Source organism: Syngnathus scovelli, chromosome 20 (genome assembly GCF_024217435.2).
Source record: "Syngnathus scovelli strain Florida chromosome 20, RoL_Ssco_1.2, whole genome shotgun sequence".
Classification (NCBI taxonomy): Eukaryota; Metazoa; Chordata; class Actinopteri; order Syngnathiformes; family Syngnathidae; genus Syngnathus; species Syngnathus scovelli.
This window is the reverse complement of record NC_090866.1, coordinates 7,894,112-7,912,801: the sequence shown is the minus strand read 5'-3', so window position 1 is coordinate 7,912,801 and position 18,690 is coordinate 7,894,112. Positions and strand designations below refer to the sequence as shown.

The 18,690-nt window shown below is 39.8% G+C and overlaps 1 protein-coding gene across 3 annotated transcripts; it reads left to right on the top strand.

Moving 5' to 3' along the window:
* The first annotated feature begins 232 nt into the window (after positions 1-232).
* LOC125990123 (centrosomal protein of 128 kDa) lies at positions 233-17,715 on the top strand. Of its 3 annotated transcripts, none has more exons than XM_049756873.2 (24): positions 234-870; positions 1,156-1,242; positions 1,477-1,606; positions 1,771-1,889; positions 2,055-2,146; positions 2,859-2,931; positions 3,645-3,725; positions 3,803-3,877; positions 4,028-4,154; positions 4,867-5,006; positions 5,123-5,194; positions 5,309-5,494; positions 6,759-6,947; positions 7,025-7,483; positions 8,012-8,173; positions 9,433-9,576; positions 9,713-9,769; positions 9,886-10,078; positions 11,841-11,890; positions 12,542-12,565; positions 14,339-14,416; positions 14,514-14,627; positions 14,725-14,833; positions 15,568-17,715. In XM_049756873.2, the coding sequence occupies exons 1-24, from the start codon at positions 697-699 to the stop codon at positions 15,642-15,644; spliced, it is 3,012 nt and encodes a 1,003-aa protein (XP_049612830.1). In that variant the 5' UTR covers positions 234-696; the 3' UTR covers positions 15,645-17,715. The 3 variants fall into 3 exon arrangements, 2 of the variants coding, with proteins under 2 accessions (XP_049612830.1, XP_049612829.1); XM_049756872.2 differs by having other exon boundaries at positions 9,710-9,769; XR_007488820.2 differs by lacking the exons at positions 14,514-14,627; positions 14,725-14,833; positions 15,568-17,715 and having other exon boundaries at positions 233-870; positions 9,710-9,769; positions 9,886-10,091; positions 14,339-14,393.
* The last annotated feature ends 975 nt before the right edge of the window (positions 17,716-18,690 follow it).

The following is an 18,690-nucleotide window of genomic DNA, read 5'->3' as shown; positions in this document are numbered from 1 at the left end:
GTCATTTTCTGAACCACTCTTTTGTCATTTTAGTTTTTCTCAAGAACAGATATGATAAATGAGTGAAAATAACTTTTTAATTAAAATTTGTGTAGTTTTTTTTTTTTTTTTTTTTTTAAGTCGCGGCCCTACAGGCGCATAAACCTCCTTTTGGATATTGTAGTTCACAAGTAGCACTTTCCCTGAGTTCACTATCCTAAAAGGACTACAAATCCCAGCGTGCTTTTTCCTTGCGACTGGAGTGCGTTTCTTTTTTTTTTTTTTTTCTGCAGACGCGGCTAGTTCAAGTTGCCATAGTAGGTGGATGCACAATCTCCGTTGTTTTCTTTTAAGTAAAAATCTTTTGTGTGACGCGGACGACACTTTAGTGCGATATATTTGATCTTTTTCCGCTGGCCATATTTAAGGTTGTGCGACCGTTATACAATTACATGAGTGTCAGCTTTAGGTTAGCTAGCTAGCTTTTAGTGTTTGCCACCTGTTGCTATCAAGCGGAGCATCCCAAACAACGCAATGAGAGCGTTGAATGGACAGGCGAAAATATATGTATTTTATAAGTCTAATTATTTCATAGAGGGGTTTTCTTAGCAAAACAAAAGCTTCCCAATTTTGTCGCGAATGCGCAATGCAATTCTTTTGTCATTGGGAGTTACTCAGGTTCTAAAAATTTGCGTTGCCGAGCTATAATTCCAAAATATGGACACATCCAGTGGATCGGATTCGTGCGACAGATTGCGTGGACACAAGTCGCAGGGTCACGAAGCCCACCGTAGATTTGCACGGGAAAGAGGCCGAGCTAGTGGGCGAGCAGGTGATGGCCGAACAGCTGAGATGTCAGAGAAGATCAGCACACTGTGCAGCACTTTGCAGGTACAAGTAGTCATTCCTTTTATATTTAAAATAGATCAAATAGAAGATTAAATGTTTGCAATTCAACTACACTAATTGTCTTGTCACCCTCATGAATAAATAAAGAACTATAATAGTTCCATTAAGATACATTTTTTGAAAATATCTAATATTACTGCATATTTTCATTACCACATGACTAACTGCACAATATCTTTAATACGGAAGCATTTTATGATCTACTGTAGCATCTGTGTGAATGCTTGACTTTCAGCGGTCACACGATTTGTTCTCTCTCTTTGGCAGGATACTAATCGGAACTTGACCAAGGTGGACCAGATGCTGGGCCAGTACAGGGAGCATACCGACGACCAGGCTGAGGCCATGGCTTTGGTGAGACACCTGTTCAATCCATTCCCAGTGTAATGAAATTATATTACACGTTACACAGATGGCTTTTACACAAGGTCAGGGTCACTTCATTTTTATTTTAGTACACTTTCAATTGAAACCTACCCTTGAAATCTAATATTGTGCTTCCTGAAATTAAACTCAAATTAGACTGAGGTCCTTTCTCAAGCCAGGTTGTTTGTTGCTTCAGCCATCTTTTTTTTTTCTGTTGTCTAGCTTCGTGATAACCTGGAGGAGTCCATCAGTCAGTTGCAGGCACAGAGGCTGATAAGAACCAATGGTGTTCATAGCAGTGTTTCTGCCTCCAGCCTGCACTCCAGTGACCTGGACGGTTGCCCTAGATCAGGTAGGGAACCCGAGCATCCAAAATCTTGTCTGGGTTAATAATATGACTAAAAGAGATTAAATATGCAGAGTAATAAAGCTGAATGTGACTAAGTGTTTGGTGGAGTTTTCCACTGCTCACTTTTTATTCATTAATTCCAATGTAACCACAATATGGAATTACAGATGGCAAACATATCAAGTCGACTTCCCCACGAAAAGACTACGCAGGAACGCCAGGGAGCAGGAGGAGGTCTCACTCGGCTTGTGTTCGCTTCAAGAATAGCAGCTTGTCAGGAGAAGATGTAAGAATCCCAGAAATGCTTTTTTATTTTTTTTAATTACACAATTCTTGGATTTCCATTTATTTAGGCTGCATCGAAATCTGATTGGAATGTAATTAAGACAGCATATTGTGCTTTAAAGACGAGATCCCACTTTTGTATGTCTTATAATACCAACCATTACAGATCCACACACTGCACCAGTCCTTGAGGGATCTGCGCTGCGACCAGCGGAGACTGTCAGTGGACCTGGAACGAGAAATCGTCAGGAGAAATAGGTAATATTTGATCTTCTACTGTATGTGAGCATTAGAAGAAGTTTTGTTGTGGTGCGTGTCCAGTAAGTATTCGATAAAGCGCCTCACTGGGTGTGTTTATGTTGGTTAGAATCACAGCACAGAGATATTTTTACTGTCACAAGTTATTTCTTTCTGACCAGTAGGTGTCTCTAGTGTGTATCTAAACCCACAGGAAAATCTTTCGTGAACTATCTCAATGTCCACATATTGAAGAAAAAAAAAATCCACTCTCACTTCATTGGGTATATTTAAATCAGTTGATCAACACAGGAACAAGGGGCCATGCTTTAACACATCACAAAATGATCTTGGTTACATTATTTAGCTAATCAAGATAGAAAATATTATTGGCTTGAATTATCTTGCTGTACGGTTTTACGCCACAATGTTATAAAATACTTTAAAAAAAAATACAGAGTCCAGGGTATGTTGCATGTGGATAGTCACCTATTTTCAAGATTTAACGAGATTAGTGACCTAGAGGGAAAAGATAATGATGTTCTGGAGAGCTGTTGAAGGCCACATTGAAAAGTCAAAAAGGCTATTTGTCTCTCAGTATAATTAAAAAGTTTGACAAACCTATTAAACACACTTGACTGGGTCAAACCGAGAACGTATTTTGCCACTTGAAGGCTGTATAATTGTTTTAGAGTGTGTTGTGTAACATTTTCACTTTTTCTTTTCTGGACAGGGCTGATGTCGACACCAGGATTGTGATCGAGAGCCTCTCTGATCATGTGACCCCTATACAGCGGCATGACTCTGTAAGTGATTGTGTATCTGTGTACACTTTGTCCCACGTTAAGCTATCGCAATTATTTGACTTATGTATCTGCTAATTGTAAAAAAAATTAAATAAACTTCGGATGCCCTTACATCAGCTTATATGCTCATCCTAAATATTGTCTTAAAAAAAACTTCTATGAGCCAAAGTTGTCTGCATTTTCCATACTGTAGTTTTACTGTAGACCACAAGAGGGCACTGTGATGCTTTACTATAATATTTCATAATACCGTTCACCTAGAGATGAGCTCACATTTCTGAATATGAAGCAGCTTCTAATTCAATTTATATCCCTCGCCACCATAGTGTCCTAATGGGAGAATGACACACCCAAGGGTGAGGAAAAAAAATCCACCCCCTCAAAAAACAAAAACAAATAAACGCATAAGAAAATGATGAAGAGGAAATGAATCTATTTTATCTCAAAAGTTAAGTAGATGAGGGGAAGCGCAGGGCACATTTATTCCCGCTGTGATGTGAATCAAATAGATGATGAGTCACTTGGGTAGCTGTTATTGCTAGCACCCGACAATTCATCACTATAGCTTGCTTATAATGTTCGGGATCGAGTGGGATGTGAAGCCCCCCTTACAAATCCACACAGTGGCTTATTTAAAAGAGATGTGGAGTCTGGATGATGTCATACTAAAGCACCCGTCCTGTAAGAACAACTTTCTTATATGTGTTCTATAGACTTTGGAGCGACACAGTTTCAGCGAGAGAGAGGACGCCGTGACGTCCAGACTACTGAACGCAGAAAAGGAAAAGACCAAGGTGAGTACAGATTTTTAATATATTGTAGATTTATAGGTGTTAAAATTTTCTGACATTGAATAACATCAACTCTTCAGATAGAGTATGAGCTTGAGAGAGTTCAACGACAACTGACTCAGTCGGAGGACAGCAGAGAGTCGCTGGTTCAACAGGTTTGTATTTATTTGATCTGGATGAACTATGCTGGGCGTAAATGTGAATGCACACAGGAAACCTGGAGTCTTCCCTGCAAACTCCCCCGAAGGAAATCCCAGTTGTTTAATATTCCGACGCTTCTGCCACGTGCGGATGATGATTCACAGGTGGAGACGATGCGAGGCGAGCTGCAGCGGACCAGGATGGAGAAGATGGAGCTTCAGAAGGTCTGGCTGCAGTCTAGTCAGCCTATTCCTGGCAACTCTGCAGGCAGGGAGGAGGGAAGATTACGAGGTGCGCAATGTAGGGGTGTCAGGAGTGTGATTCGGCAATTAGTTTTTATTTTATTGCGAAACTATTTAATTAATGTTTTTTTGTAATGAATGAATAATGGAAAAACAGAAAAGGTAGGTAGGTAGAAAGTTAATACATCCTGCGAGGGAAGTTAAAAATTATGGAGAACAGTTTGAGCAATAGTGAGAAAATGTCATTTTTAGTACACCGAAGTGGGAACATTAGTTGTAAAACGAGACTTTTACGATTATTTTCTGGGGTGGAAAAAAACAAAGTACACTGAGAAATCAACCAAAAATCTGCAGTGTTTTTTTTTTTTTTTTTTTGTGTTGAGAGGGGGAAAAAATCTCCAAGGCAAAAGAAAAAAATGGTAATTTGAAAATAAAACATTTATTTGTGCTAGCTTTTGGTGCATGAAGAACTATTTAACAGTTGACATCTTTTTTAAAACCAAACTAAATTAGTGGGGGGAAAAAATAGTAGCAAGAATAAATTGGAAATTTAGAAAACAACATGGGTTTAATTTTAGAAAGCCTCAGTGGATCAGGACCTACTTCGCTGGATTTTTTGGGGTTTATAAACAGACCAGAACTTGTTAAATTAAACCCTCTCGTTACATAAAATACTGTTGACAACTACTTTTGTTATGAGCTCAGAACATGTTTATACCACAATGATTTCCTGTGTGTTTATCTATTTTGAATATATGTAGACGATTCAGACATGGAGAAAGAGTTGGCGGAACTCCGAGCTCAACTGCGTAAGGTATCAGTCAACAGTGAGGTTGAGGAGCTCAAGAATTCATTGGACCGCAAGGAGAGAGAACGGATCCAGCTGAGTATCCAATTGGAGGTGTGTCTATCTTATTTTAGTTTTTTTTGTTTTCGGTGTTGTTTTTTCCACTTGTTTAAAGGGTATTCCAATTTGAAGTTGCTGAATCTGACCTTTCTCTGACCTCTTTACACTAGGGCTTGTCTGCAGACTTGGCAAGACGGGAGCAACAACAAGTGCGAATGCTTGAACAGCTGAGGGATTTACAGGTATTTCTCAGTTTCATCAGCTCGTGCTGTAATCAATGATTGATTAGTATTGTTTCTTTAATTAGCATCATAAAGTCTATTTTTCCAAATATACAAATTTGCCTTTCTTTTCAGAGCCGACAGCAGACAGAGAGGACTGAGACTGAGGAGTTACTCCAGGAGAGCACAAGGAGCAGAGAAGAACTAAGGGCCAAGGCCCAAAAGGCCGTGCGTCAATGGAGGGCAAAGTGCAATCGACTCCAGAAGGAACTGGAGGAAGCTCGGGTTCACATTCAGATGCACACTGACAAAGCAGCACAGGTCAGTCAGGGCAGGCATTTGTTAAATGACATGAAAAGTACTTACTGACTAGTTTTTCTCTGCGTCTGTGTCAGACTCGGTGTGAAAATTGAGGTAGCTCTCCCCCACGCTTGAGTAATTCATGTTCATTATTATGCTGTCAAACATACAGTACGTGAAAATAACACACAGGTTCACGTTTTGATGCTTTGATTTAGTGTTGCTAATCATTAATGAAAATGAAGCTTCAGTTTTGCCTCATGAACCAGTTTTATAGTTTTTCACCCCATTTCTTTGGATGGCCCACAAAAGTGGGCTGAAAGAAGTCTATCTTTCATGAACCCTTTTATTTAAACCAACAGTGCCATCTAGAGGAAGTCAAAAAATACAACTGGTTCATGAAGCAAGTTTGAAGCTTCATTTTCTTATCACTAGTTGCTATACAACAAAAAACTTGTGTGTATCAAAACACACAGTGAACTAAATCTTCCCAAGTACAGTGACTTCTTATTGTGTAATTGAATTGATAGCTTCATCACGTTTAAGCGTAAGCGACTTAACGTGGTAACTTGAGAAACCTAATTTTCAACCGAGACGTCGATATACAATTACACAGCAAAGAGGAACCCATGTTCACTGTTAAAAAAGATAAGATTTAAAAAATGGAGAACATCTCTTAAAGTCTTTGCCATTACTAGCATCATTAGCATTCATGAAGAAACTTCCAAGAGGTGAGAAAAGAAGCAGAACATCTCATACCTAGCCTAGTGGTTCGACACTCAAGCGTTCTCCGATTTGCATAAAACTACAGTGGCTGAATTATTTATGCTTTTATATTTGCTGCAATTTCTCCATGATGGTTTTTCACAGTTAGAAATGCCTTGTGAAATAAGAGGACGGTGGGATACTTTTCCGTTTTCTCCAGATGCATTTGAGATGATGAGCCAATTTACTAGTTAGTGTGAAAACGGCAGGAGACTCCCACCTGGAATATTTGCTGTGATGTGAATGAATTATGAATTAATTTCCACCCTTTTATTGAATCAGGATGTATTACAAAGAGCTCAAATGAATTATTAGTTCCTTAGCGACAGTAAAGTCCTGAAAATGTCGAAGTATTAGACGTGATCTGCCTCATTGCCAAGCAGTTTTCTGTCAGTACAAGAACTGCCGACACTTCCTCCTTCCCTCGTCAGATGTTGGCAGAGCTTTCCCTCCCCGTCGTCTCCTGTGATTCTTTTTTCCCCGTCCGTCTCTCCCCCACTCTTTCTGTTCTTCTCTCCAGGTAGCCAAAGAAAAGGAGGGTTCCCACACCCAGCTAAAGGCGCTGAGCCAGCAAGTTGGAGCTGCCCGCAGAGAGCTGGCTGAAAGCCTACAACGTTTGGCCCTGTGTGAAGAGGAGCTTCACCGCAAGGATGTGGCGCTCTCCGAGAGCTGCCAGCGCCAACTGGCTCTAGAGCAGGAAACCCGGGAGGTGAACATCCCTCAATAATGTGTACATCTCAGGAGGTGGCCATTTTGACACTCTGTTAACTGAAAATTGAATCATAGGTGAAGGAGACCTCGGCTGGTCTTCAAAGAGAAGTTCGGCGGCAGTCGGACAACCTGGCAAGACTGGAGGAAGAGAATCGGAGGCTTGTAGAACAAGCCGACACGCAAATAAGTCTCAGTCAGAGACACCAGAATAAACAGGCGGAGCTCCAGGTTACGCTGAGTCAAATGACCTCAACTCATGCTCAGCTAGCACACCGTTTGACTGAGGCGGAAGCTTCCAAGAAGGAGCTTCAGAAGGTCACAGCAGAATTGCAGGCCAAGCTGGCCGTGGTTCAGGAAGAGCCGGACACGTTGAGGAAACAGCTGCGGCTCGAGAGAGAGGTTCATCAGAAGGAGCTGGACAACCTGAAGGCCACGATTGAAGAAGGCAAGACGAAGAACAAAGAAGTGCACGACATGCTCCGACTCTGCCGTCAGCAGCGAGATGAAATCCAGTCACATCTAAATGACGTTCAGGTTATAATTATTTTTTTTTTTGAAAGCATGAACCACTAACCCCCATTTAAGGCTATGAAGGTGCACGTTCCTCCCTGATATGGATGAATGTAGGACATTAGCTGTCCTCATTGGCATTATCAGTGAGGACAAGGACGTGTTCTAGAAAGTTCTGCCCCATGGGTCCTCTGCAAGCCCACCCAATATTCAAATAGCAGAGCCAGAAGCGTATATTCCCGTTCAGCCTCAGCCATCATTGAGGAATTATAAGAAACGCTTAAAATAGCTCTTTTTCCTTGTCCTTGTCCTTTCTTGGTTTCCCCTCCACTGTATTATCCGTTTTCCTCGTAATCCCTTCCCTTGTCGCCTCCCTCCAGCTTTAATTTTTCATTTGACTTCTTTTTCCTTGCATCTTTTTATCCCTTGTATTTTTCCTCAGCGGCACACAGTTCATTCCAAGTTCTCAGTCAATGTTAATTACTCTATAATAATTACTCGATGCAGTTCATGATGTAGTTCTCGTTCGTCAACACACCTGCTCTCCATTAGGAAGGCGCGGTGTCGGAGAAGAAGTTATGCGAGGTGCTACGCGTCAAGTTGGACAGGATGAAGGATGAGTGTGACAAGCTGGCTGCACAGCTCAACGCAAAAGAGGATGCACACGCACTCCTCGATAAAAAATACCAGCTGCTTCAACTGGAACTGGATGAAGTGAGTGGAATCTCTATTTAAATGGTAAAAAATTATATTGTATGTATAGTATAGGCTACACAACAAACTGATGAATACCGTATTTTCCGGACTATAAGCCGCAACTAAAAACCTAAAATTTTCTCAAAAGCTGACGGTGCGCCTTATAGTCCGGTGCGCCTTATATATGGACCAAATTCCTAAATTCAAACTGGCCCGAAGTATTGTGTCATGAAATCAATCATAAGTGGCCCGCTGAAGACTATTTAATCATGAATTAAAAAGACTATAGATCATTATTTTGTGATTATAAAGTCAAATGTTGCGTCTGAAGTTGAAATAAAAAAGATAAAATGGAGAATGATTTGATTTGGATTAAAAATCTGACATGATGCATTAATGGTGCGCCATAGTCCGGTGCGCCTTATATGAGGACAATGTTTTAAAATGGGCCATTCATTGAAGGTGCGCCTTATAGTCTGGAAAATACGGTTACGAGTTTTCAAAACAGAGACTAGTTAAAAACTCTTCAAATGTTTAAAAATGAAATACTGAAATCAAATCAAATATTTAAAAATAAAAATTATTTAAAAAAAAAGAATGATAATTAAAATTGCTTACAGTATCTCTATTTTTTAAAAGTGAAAACAATTTTAAATTTTGGAATTGACATGAATTCGATGCACAATTTGTCTTCGCGGGCCACCTAAAATGATGTGGCGGGCCGTATCTGGGCCCCCGGGCCTTGACTTTGACACCTGTGCATTACAGGAACAAATCAGAAGGTGATCAGATCCATTTATTTATTACACACAATTAAAACATGGTGAGAAGGTTTTTGCTTTGTCAGCACTATTTCAAGTACTTTAAATGGTAGGTGTTTTACAACAACAGATGGAGTCTTCACTCTCCTCTCTGACAGGGAGGAGGATCTCTTCAGGGTATCCATGTATTGACTCTAAACCGGCTGAAGGAAAAAAAAAAAAAAGGAGACTGTTATTCATGTACCGTGGGTAGTTTTTCATGAAGAGACAGAATGATGAGCCACAGTCCCCGTGGCTACACTGTTCAGTTACTTCCTGCATCCCTGACATATTGATTGACTGTGCCCTGGAAGAGACCCTGAAACTATTGACAGAGCAGACCAGTTAACCAGGTTCTGTTTGTGTAGGAGGAAAGCAAATGACACTTTAATGCCTAAAGTTGGTTGTGTTTTTCCACTGCATTTAGCATTTTTGTTCCAAAAAGTATATCCTGATCAACTTTTATATTCTCCAAAGGTCAAGTCAGATATGACAGTAGCAGAACTTGTCAGACTGGAAGAGAAAGTGGCCCAGATGGAAACAGAACATGAGGCCATTCTTTCTTCCATTAGTTATGAACTAGATGGAGCTCTCCAAGGTCTCCCAAGGAATGACTTCCAGGTATGCGACTTTCTGCCCTTTCTTTTTCAATGCGTCCATCTTCATCAAATGACACCAAAACATGTAGTTTAATGGATTTAATTTGAATTGCATTAATTTTCATTTTGCTTACAATTGGCTACTTTTGTTTTAGCAGGCAACTAAAAAAGCTGGACCAGTAAAAGACTCCTCCCTTTGGCTAGCGGAGACAAAGGTATGATTATTGTGTGACTCTATCTAGAGATTTTTTTCCCGCAAATTTATTTCTACAACATAAGAAAACACTCGCCAATCCATTCATTGTGTATTTTTCCTATTCTGATGAACTAGTCCAAGATACGCTGGCTGCGTGAGGAGGTGCAGGAGCATGACACAAGAGGAGAACGACTTAGGATGCAGCACAAGCACACTAGGGATGAGCTGAAGGCTCTCATGCAGACTCGGGCCACAGACCGAGATGCTCTCTTGCGACGGCTGGACGAACAAGAAAAACTGCTGCTCTCGATCAGCGCTGAAAAAAAAGGTACATCGATTTGGTATGTTTGTTAGCATACGAGCACATGGTGACATTTTGATTTGACCTCATTAAATTCAGAATTAACAAAGTGCAAACTTAAGGGATTTCATCCATTCCTGATAAACATCAGCAGATGTACAAATACTTAATCTAATCTAACAGCAGTAATAAAAAAATGTCACTAGTAATTTGACCCCTTTTTAATAGCTTCTGTGATCCTTTTAAATAGTGTCAGCGTCTCAGATTGTGTTCCCTTCGCCTCCGATCTTATCAGTTGATTTCGCAGAAGCTCCTCCTCAGCATACCGCACGCTTCATCTCTTCATCCACTTCCCTCACCTCTCATCCAGTAATGTGATGTCTAGATCATCAAGTCGTGTCATCAGCAGGTCAGCTCATTTCGATAGACGTTCAGGGCAGACAAGATCAGTATGGCTGGAACCAATCAGCCATTAATACAAAAAATAGCTTCCATCTTTTTAGACAGGAAATGGAATTACTGATTTTGTAGTGTATACAGTGACTTAACATCTTCTCAACAAGGTGACATTCCAATTGCCGTAGTTGAACACTTATAACCTTTGCGAGATTATGGTCGTGGACTCGTCCATCAAATTCTAATGTGAGCGATGTTTTTATTAAAGCCACTTAATTGCTCACCTCAGGCAACTGCTTGTTAATGGCAGCAGTCAGCAGAACTTTCCCACACACTTATTTATTATTCATTTTTGGTTTTCTAATGCCTGTAACATTGTTTGACTTGATGCAAAGAAGTTATGCGAGGACTCTAAAATATAAGAGCTAAAAATAAAGATCCATAATTCAGCTCTAAATTAATATTTTGGTCATTTGAAGTACCGTATTTTCCGCACTATAAGGCGCACCTTCAATGAATGGCCCATTTTAAAACTTTGTCCATATATAAGGCGCACCGGATTATAAGGCGCACCTTCAACACATTTTAAAACTTTGTCCATATATGTGTAAAATGTATACACTTGGCCCGCGGTCTGGACTTTGGACTCTGCTGTAGTGGCTCAATATTGGTCCATATATAAGGCGCACCTGATTATAAGGCGCACTGTCGGCTTTTGAGAAAATTGGAGGCTTTTAGGTGCGCCTTATAATGCGGAAAATACGGTATATTTGTTTTCTGTGGTTGAAGAGATGGAGGTGTGCAGTCATCCCCAGGCCGATGTTTGAATTTCAGATGAGCACATAAAGATTTTGTACGCTTAACAAGTAATTTTTATGGAGCATTTCCAAGCGCAAATGGTTTGCGAAAAGTAGCTGGAGACATCAAGTGTTTTCTGTTTATTTATCAGGGGAGCAGTTCTTGCATCAGGATGCACTTAAGGCTCAGTGAAGATGCATTTCAATTTCAAAGCATTTCCCATCCTGCGAGCATTTACTCAACCCTACGACTAATATCAAGCAACGTGGCAAAGTAATCACTGGAACAATTTCACAATCGCCATTTAAAATGTGTTTGAACATCGCCTCTTGCATTTTGATTCGCGCTTGAATGTCTTGCTGGGAGTTAATTGACACAGCTTGCTAGGTTAATTTAGCACATTATCATGCAAAGTAAAATGTGTAAATATTGTGGGGTAGTGTGCAATATAATCAGTTACCAAATAACAATGTAATTAGACAAACAATCAGTAATTGCAACTGAAAACAATTTGCTGCCGTAATGATCTGCAAGCTGAAACAATACTTGAACGGCCATTCTAGAATTTAATCACATATCCAAATTTTCCTCTTAGAGCTGCTGGAGAGGAATCGCAAGAAGGATGAAGAAATGAGAAGCCTGCAGGTTAGTATTCATTGTTCTTCACTTTCATTATGCCACTTGTCTCCTTCCCACTGTGCGACAACATCCGCCATCACCTTTACTGGTGTCGGACTGCTCCAACGAAGCACCTCCACTCACTTGCCAAGAGTCAAATCCCCGAGATCCATCTGCTTGGACTCGACGACACCTGGCAAAAACGTGTGCGCAATTATTCAGCTGTCCCGTACCCAGTCGAGTCATTAATTATGAAGGATGAGCGCTGCGGAAAGTAAATTAGAAAGACAAGTAGGGGTAAAGTTTCAGAGGTAAAGAAACCCTTGTTAGAAACTGACAATGCATGCAAAACAGATGGGGGGGGGGGGTGTTAGAGGGGGATTTAAGAATCATAGCATCACTTACATGCATCGTTACCGGGGGCATATCAGTCAGGAGCTTGATGAGCAGTCGGGAAAATTTGCTTCGGTGTGTTTGAAATAAGAAGCCATTTGTCTGTCAAAACGTTAACATTTATTTCCCTTGTTTCCCATTATGAGTCCTCTTCTGTCATCGCACGGAATCCACTTTTCGTGTTCGAGCAGATTACCTGGTTTAAATGTCTCTCTGCACAGATGTGTATTCGGGTAATTTGCCAATGGCGGTTTTGTGATCATCTGCCATCTTTTGTCTTTGCAGGATCGTGTTTTGGATCTTGAGATGGTAAGGTGATACAGATGAGCTAGACATTAAAATGCAAGTTTAGGTGCAATTATATCTATTATGTTGTCTTTTTAATGGTTATTCGATTAATAGATGGAATAATCGATTCTAAAAAATTGCTATGGCGATCATGGCTCTTGTTTAGAAATGAGGTAAATAATGATGTTATTGTCGTCCAGTGTAAAGATAGCGTGTACTGTATTTTCCGGACTATAAGGCTCACCTTCAATCAATGGCCCGTTTTAAAACTTTGTCCTTATATAAGGCGCACCGGACTATATAGGCGCACCATTAATGCATCATGTCAGATTTTTAATCCAAATCATTCTGCATTTTATCTTTTTTATTTTAACTTCAGATGCAACAAATTACTTTATAATCACAAAATAATGATCCATAGTTTTTTTGATTCATGATTCATAGTCTTCAGCGGGCCACTTATGATTGATTTCATGACACAATGCTTCGGGCCAGTTTAAATTTAGGAATTTGGTCCATATATAAGGCGCATCGGACTACAAGGCGCACTGTCGGCTTTTTGGGTGCGCCTTATAGTCTGGAAAATACGGTAATACTCATAACAAATTCAGAAGTTAAAATAAAATTAATACCCAAAATATAAATCTACTGTAAATTTTAGCCCTGAACTAACTGAGAATTAATTCAAGACTCCAGCTTTTTCTTTTTTTTTTTTTCACAAAAGCTGTCTATCACTTTGAATTATGCAGCTCACTTGCTCCCTCCAGTCTCTCGTTAGTTAGCCAGCGACTGCGGACCACCATCAAGTTAAATCATTTCTGCAACAATAGTATCCATCGACCCAATTTCTCCCCCGCCTGGCCGGGTGTCATCCCACTATGCGAGTGTGTCATCCAAGAGTCGAGCAATGTAACAACTGCATCTTTTTAGACAAAACGTCTCCATCTGACTTGGGTCAGGAGGCTATTAAAAGACGCAAGAGAAATGGAACACGCTACTGTTTAAGAGGTCTCTTCATTAAAAAATGCAATGACAGCAAGCTGACAGAGATCCACAATTAGTTTTTGTATTGGCCAACGGTGGCACATTATGCCCGTTGCCGCTCAAGCAGACTCTTTTCTTGACCATTTACAACCGCTGAATGCCAAAAGCTCAATCGGCCCAATTCGAATCCTGCCAGCATCATTAGAATCTGCATAGATTCAACAGTGACCCAAAGTCAATGCAGTGCATGTGGGTGTCAGGAGATAATGAATAGGAAAAAGGTCCTATTCGGATTTGCCATGAAAGGAACAATAATGGTGGCAACTGTGGCACCATTGTTACTGGACAGCTTCTTCCATCATCTGTGGAAATACAAATACGCTGTCACATGATCCAGAGCTGTTATTATCCGCAGAGAACTCATGCAGGCCTGCAGCCCCGTCGCATGTAATCATGGCTTCACATGAGCCTTGGACTGGAAATGATGCCTCATTTCACTTGGAATTATTTTTTTTTGATTTGGAGGGAGTCTGTAAACAGTATTTAAGGAGGAACCATTAAGGGAGGGAAGCTCATTATTTTGTGGCTTTGATTGTCACTTGTTTACTGTTACATAATGGGAAGATTCAAATTTGCTTCATGAACCAGTTTATTTTTTGAGTCTGGGGTTTAAAAAAGGTTTAAGAAATGATAAGTCAGTATGCAGTTTTAAACAAAGTGCCAAATACAAGTGGTTCATGAAACTAATTTGAAGCTTCATTTTCCCCATCGCTACTGTTACATGAATTTTTTTTCTCTGCCTGTTACTAGGAATCAAGAGCAGCAACGGACTACTTGAAGTTCATCCCAGAGAAGCAATATCTGACAGACAATTTCAAAGACTTAGAGGTAAGGCTGCTCGATTTTTTTTTTTTATTTGTGCTTATTTATTAAAAAACAAAAGTTGATATTCAGATGTTACATGCTTTCCATCTGGTGCCATCAGGAATCACAACGGCAAAAAGAGGTGGTCGAGCAGTGCTACACTAAACACAAAGAAATCGTCTGGGACCTGCAGCACCAGCTTGATGAGTCGAAACGTAAAATCCATGAGTGCAGGGTAGGATACACACGATTTGCTAAAAATTTGCATTGCAGAAAGTCAAAAGGTGCTTGTGGTGTGCAGCCTTTTCTTACAACGTCATCCTGTCTTTCAGGAGGAGAAATTAGACGCCACTACCAGAAGTATGAAACTTGCTGTTCTGGCTTCCTCTATGAAGAGCCCCAGTGCATTTTTTAACAGCTCTGTGAGATCCGATACACTGTGTGAGTTTGTATTTTTGATATTAACAAAGAAAAAAAAATTACTTTACAATCCCATATCAAAGGCATAACAATATATTTTTTTTGTTCTATTATTTTATTTATTATTATTATTATTTATATGTTTTTTTGTATTTTATTTATATTTTATTATTTTATTAATATTTATTTTTTAATTTATTTTATAATCTTATGTGACACATGATTGCTCGCATACCCAAGGCTAAAGATCAAATCAATACGTATTGTTTTCAAAATTCTCGCAGACATAATTTCTACTGGACTTTCAGGAATTATCGTATACTTGGAGAAGAAAGTCATTTGATACTAAATCGTTTACGTGTTATTTGTCCGAGAACATTTATGCTAGATTGAAAATGGACATCAAATACATAAGCATACCAGGAAAGGCACATGTCTCTATCAGATTTGAAAAGGTGTAAATTTTTTTGCTTGGATTTCAGGAGGAACATAAAATTTCCTCTTACCTTTAGAGGTGAACTGAGATTGACCTTTTCGAAAGCTTTCAAGCCGTTCAATGTTTCAACAGCTGCTTTTTTCGACAAATGTACAAAAAGTAAAAATACATGTATCCTCACAATTCCTGTGAAATTGTTTCTGACACATCCCTGATGTTTTTGTTTTTTTTTAAATCCATTCAGATGGAAAAAAAATTCAAGACCGTTTAACCTAAGACCCACTGTTGTAAAATCATTTGATTTTTTTTTTCCCCGCAGCTCCACACAAACGCCTGACCACTTCCGACTTGGACGACCCCGCAGTCAACATGGCCAAATTCCTCACAGATCTTTGACAGCTCTACTACAAGTGATTATTATTATTATTTTATTTTTTTTGTTACACCCAACTGGTGCTCAACCCCAACAAAGAACTACTCCACTTAAAAGAATCAGCAGTAATCTCCCCCGACTACCTCAAACACACAACCACTGATGTCGCCACCCTTCAAAAGGTGCAAATTTACAACTGTAACAAAAAAGGGATTTTAATTTATTTATAGAGTATATCAGCCAATGTGTTCAAAGCTGCCACGGTGTAACACAACAAACATGACTGAAGAGCTCACCTCAGTGCCTTTTGCATTTTTTAAAACAATGTGTCATCATGAGAGTATTTTCTTTGTGTCATCAGTCTTGTATTTTTTTTTTTTTTTTTTTTTTATGAACTGTGAAGCTCTTGAAATAAATCCTGATGGGGCCGAATGTTTGTTTTCCAAGGAACCCATGGTGCCGATTCATTTAATTTTGTTTGCTAAGGATTTGCTTTGCGGCAAGAGACTGCAGCTTCTCTCCGAGAGATATTTATTCGTACTTTTTCATTGACTAAATCAAACAAAGAGAAGTTCCTTGTTGTTGAGCCTGCTGTGTAAATATTCTTCTGTACATTATCTCTTTTGAGCCGCATGCACTTTTAGTTTACAATCTTTATGTTGACAGTGTTACAAATAACGTTCCTTATTTCACCGTTGTAGTGTTTTGCTTCATCTTCTGCATATTTTTCATATGTTTTAATGTACATTATAGATCCTGATCTGTATTTTAATGTATGCAAGATGACAACTTCCTTCTTGAAGCTTGAGCTCCAACAGCTTCGCAAAAATATTATTTTTTTGCAATCTGATAAAAGCCTGTGAGGGTGGCTAATCTATTTCCCAACAGATTACGTTTACGTTGATATTTGCACTTTTCTGAATAAATCACATTTGGTGGGTTTAGCATTTATTTTCCCCTCGGAGACGGCATTGGCTCCCTAACGTGGTTTTTCGCCTGCTTATTTTCACTGTGTTAGGTAGCAAAAACACATTTTAACACACAGATTCATCCTGCTGGTCCCAGCACACTCGTTTTCCCACCCTGTCATTAGTCCAGCTTTAGTTCAGCTCGTCAGGTGACGGATGAAAATGAATGCATTCGCAGATTTGCAATCCTCCTTACCATAGAGGAAATAATGCTTATTAATAAAACAAAAAAAAAGCTTAGTTAAAAAATTGAAATTGGAGAGAAACTTTGACAAAATTGGATTATTTCATGAAACACAGGCAGACTTTTTTTTTATTAATATTTCACAGCCTTTTTTAAAAGGATGATTTATCATCAGTCCCCTAAAATTTGGATATTCTAGTCACAGCAGTGCTTCCATATGCTCAGTGTCCATTACAACAGGTTTTGTATTTTCAAACCCACTGTGCCCCCGTGAAGACACGAGAGGGTTCAAAATAAATCGGGTGCATACTATGCAAACACTCCCATAAAGACAGTCTCATGAATACATTGTCAGGGCTCATTGAATATCTCCTCACTAAAACAGCCATTAAATGCAAATCCCCCAGAACATCTACAGCCCTGTAGCCAATCACAAAAAGTGTTGTCCACAGCTACTTACCTCCACCGAGGTGCAAGCCTTCGTCGCCAAGTGCATTCCCATTAGGGCAAACCTATTTGGCTTGTGTTACAAGCCATTCAATCAGGCAACCATGCTCTGATTTTTTCTTTAAGCCCAGAGGGCTGCAAGTGCATCCAGCCAAAGCCATTCAATAAGTGCAAAGTCTCAGCATCATTTTTCCCCTGCTTACAAACATAATACATTTGAGTACAATTGTCGTACAAATATTTTTGTTTTGATTTGAAAGTAAAAAGTGCCACACCCACCCTCACCTCCTGATTGGCTGTTTCATCTGTGACAAGTCTTATCAATCAGGACAGCATTATTTATTCATTGTATGTGCCTTCTTATTTTTACTTTTTGTATTGTTTACTTGGATGTGTAATATGTCTTGTCACCGTGGGATAGTAGGAAATGCAATTTTGATCTCTTTGTATGTCTTGACGTGAAGAAATTGACAATAAAGCAGACTTTGACTTTGATTGATTTATTTGTGGTTTCCAGCTGCACTTATACTGTATGTTCACCTTGTACAAGAACAAAACACAATCAACCCAAAAAAAAATTACCTCGTTAAGTGCAGGTGCGTGAAAACTTTTAGCTCCTTTTGAACGTGAAAGTGGCTAAAAGTTTTCACGCACCTGCACTTAACGAGGGTCACTTGGAAAACATATTGGAACGCGGCCCCTCGAGGACTGGAGCTTGACACCTGTGACCTTTGACCATATTTCCCTAATAAAGTGGCCTGTTATTAGGTACACTTGAAAATGGCGGTGTACCTAATGGAGTGTCCGTGTGATTCCCTCGTTAAGTGCAGGTGCGTGAAAACTTTTAGCTCCTTTTGAACGTGAAAGTGGCTAAAAGTTTTCACGCACCTGCACTTAACGAGGGTCACTTGGAAAACATATTGGAACGCGGCCCCTCGAGGACTGGAGCTTGACACCTGTGACCTTTGACCATATTTCCCTAATAAAGTGGCCTGTTATTAGGTACACTTGAAAATGGCGGTGTACCTAATGGAGTGTCCGTGTGATTCCCTCGTTAAGTGCAGGTGCGTGAAAACTTTTAGCTCCTTTTGAACGTGAAAGTGGCTAAAAGTTTTCACGCACCTGCACTTAACGAGGGTCACTTGGAAAACATATTGGAACGCGGCCCCTCGAGGACTGGAGCTTGACACCTGTGACCTTTGACCATATTTCCCTAATAAAGTGGCCTGTTATTAGGTACACTTGAAAATGGCGGTGTACCTAATGGAGTGTCCGTGTGATTCCCTCGTTAAGTGCAGGTGCGTGAAAACTTTTAGCTCCTTTTGAACGTGAAAGTGGCTAAAAGTTTTCACGCACCTGCACTTAACGAGGGTCACTTGGAAAACATATTGGAACGCGGCCCCTCGAGGACTGGAGCTTGACACGTGACCTTTGACCATGATATTTCCCTAATAAAGTGGCCTGTTATTA

Bases quoted from the DNA above. Each gene is read 5' to 3' on its own strand.
- LOC125990123 (XM_049756872.2), top strand. From the start codon at position 697: ATGGACACATCCAGTGGATCGGATTCGTGCGACAGATTGCGTGGACAC. The intron at 5,195-5,308 runs GTATTTCTCAGT...CTTTCTTTTCAG, and splicing joins AACAGCTGAGGGATTTACAG to AGCCGACAGCAGACAGAGAG. The intron at 14,628-14,724 runs GTAGGATACACA...CCTGTCTTTCAG, and splicing joins GTAAAATCCATGAGTGCAGG to GAGGAGAAATTAGACGCCAC.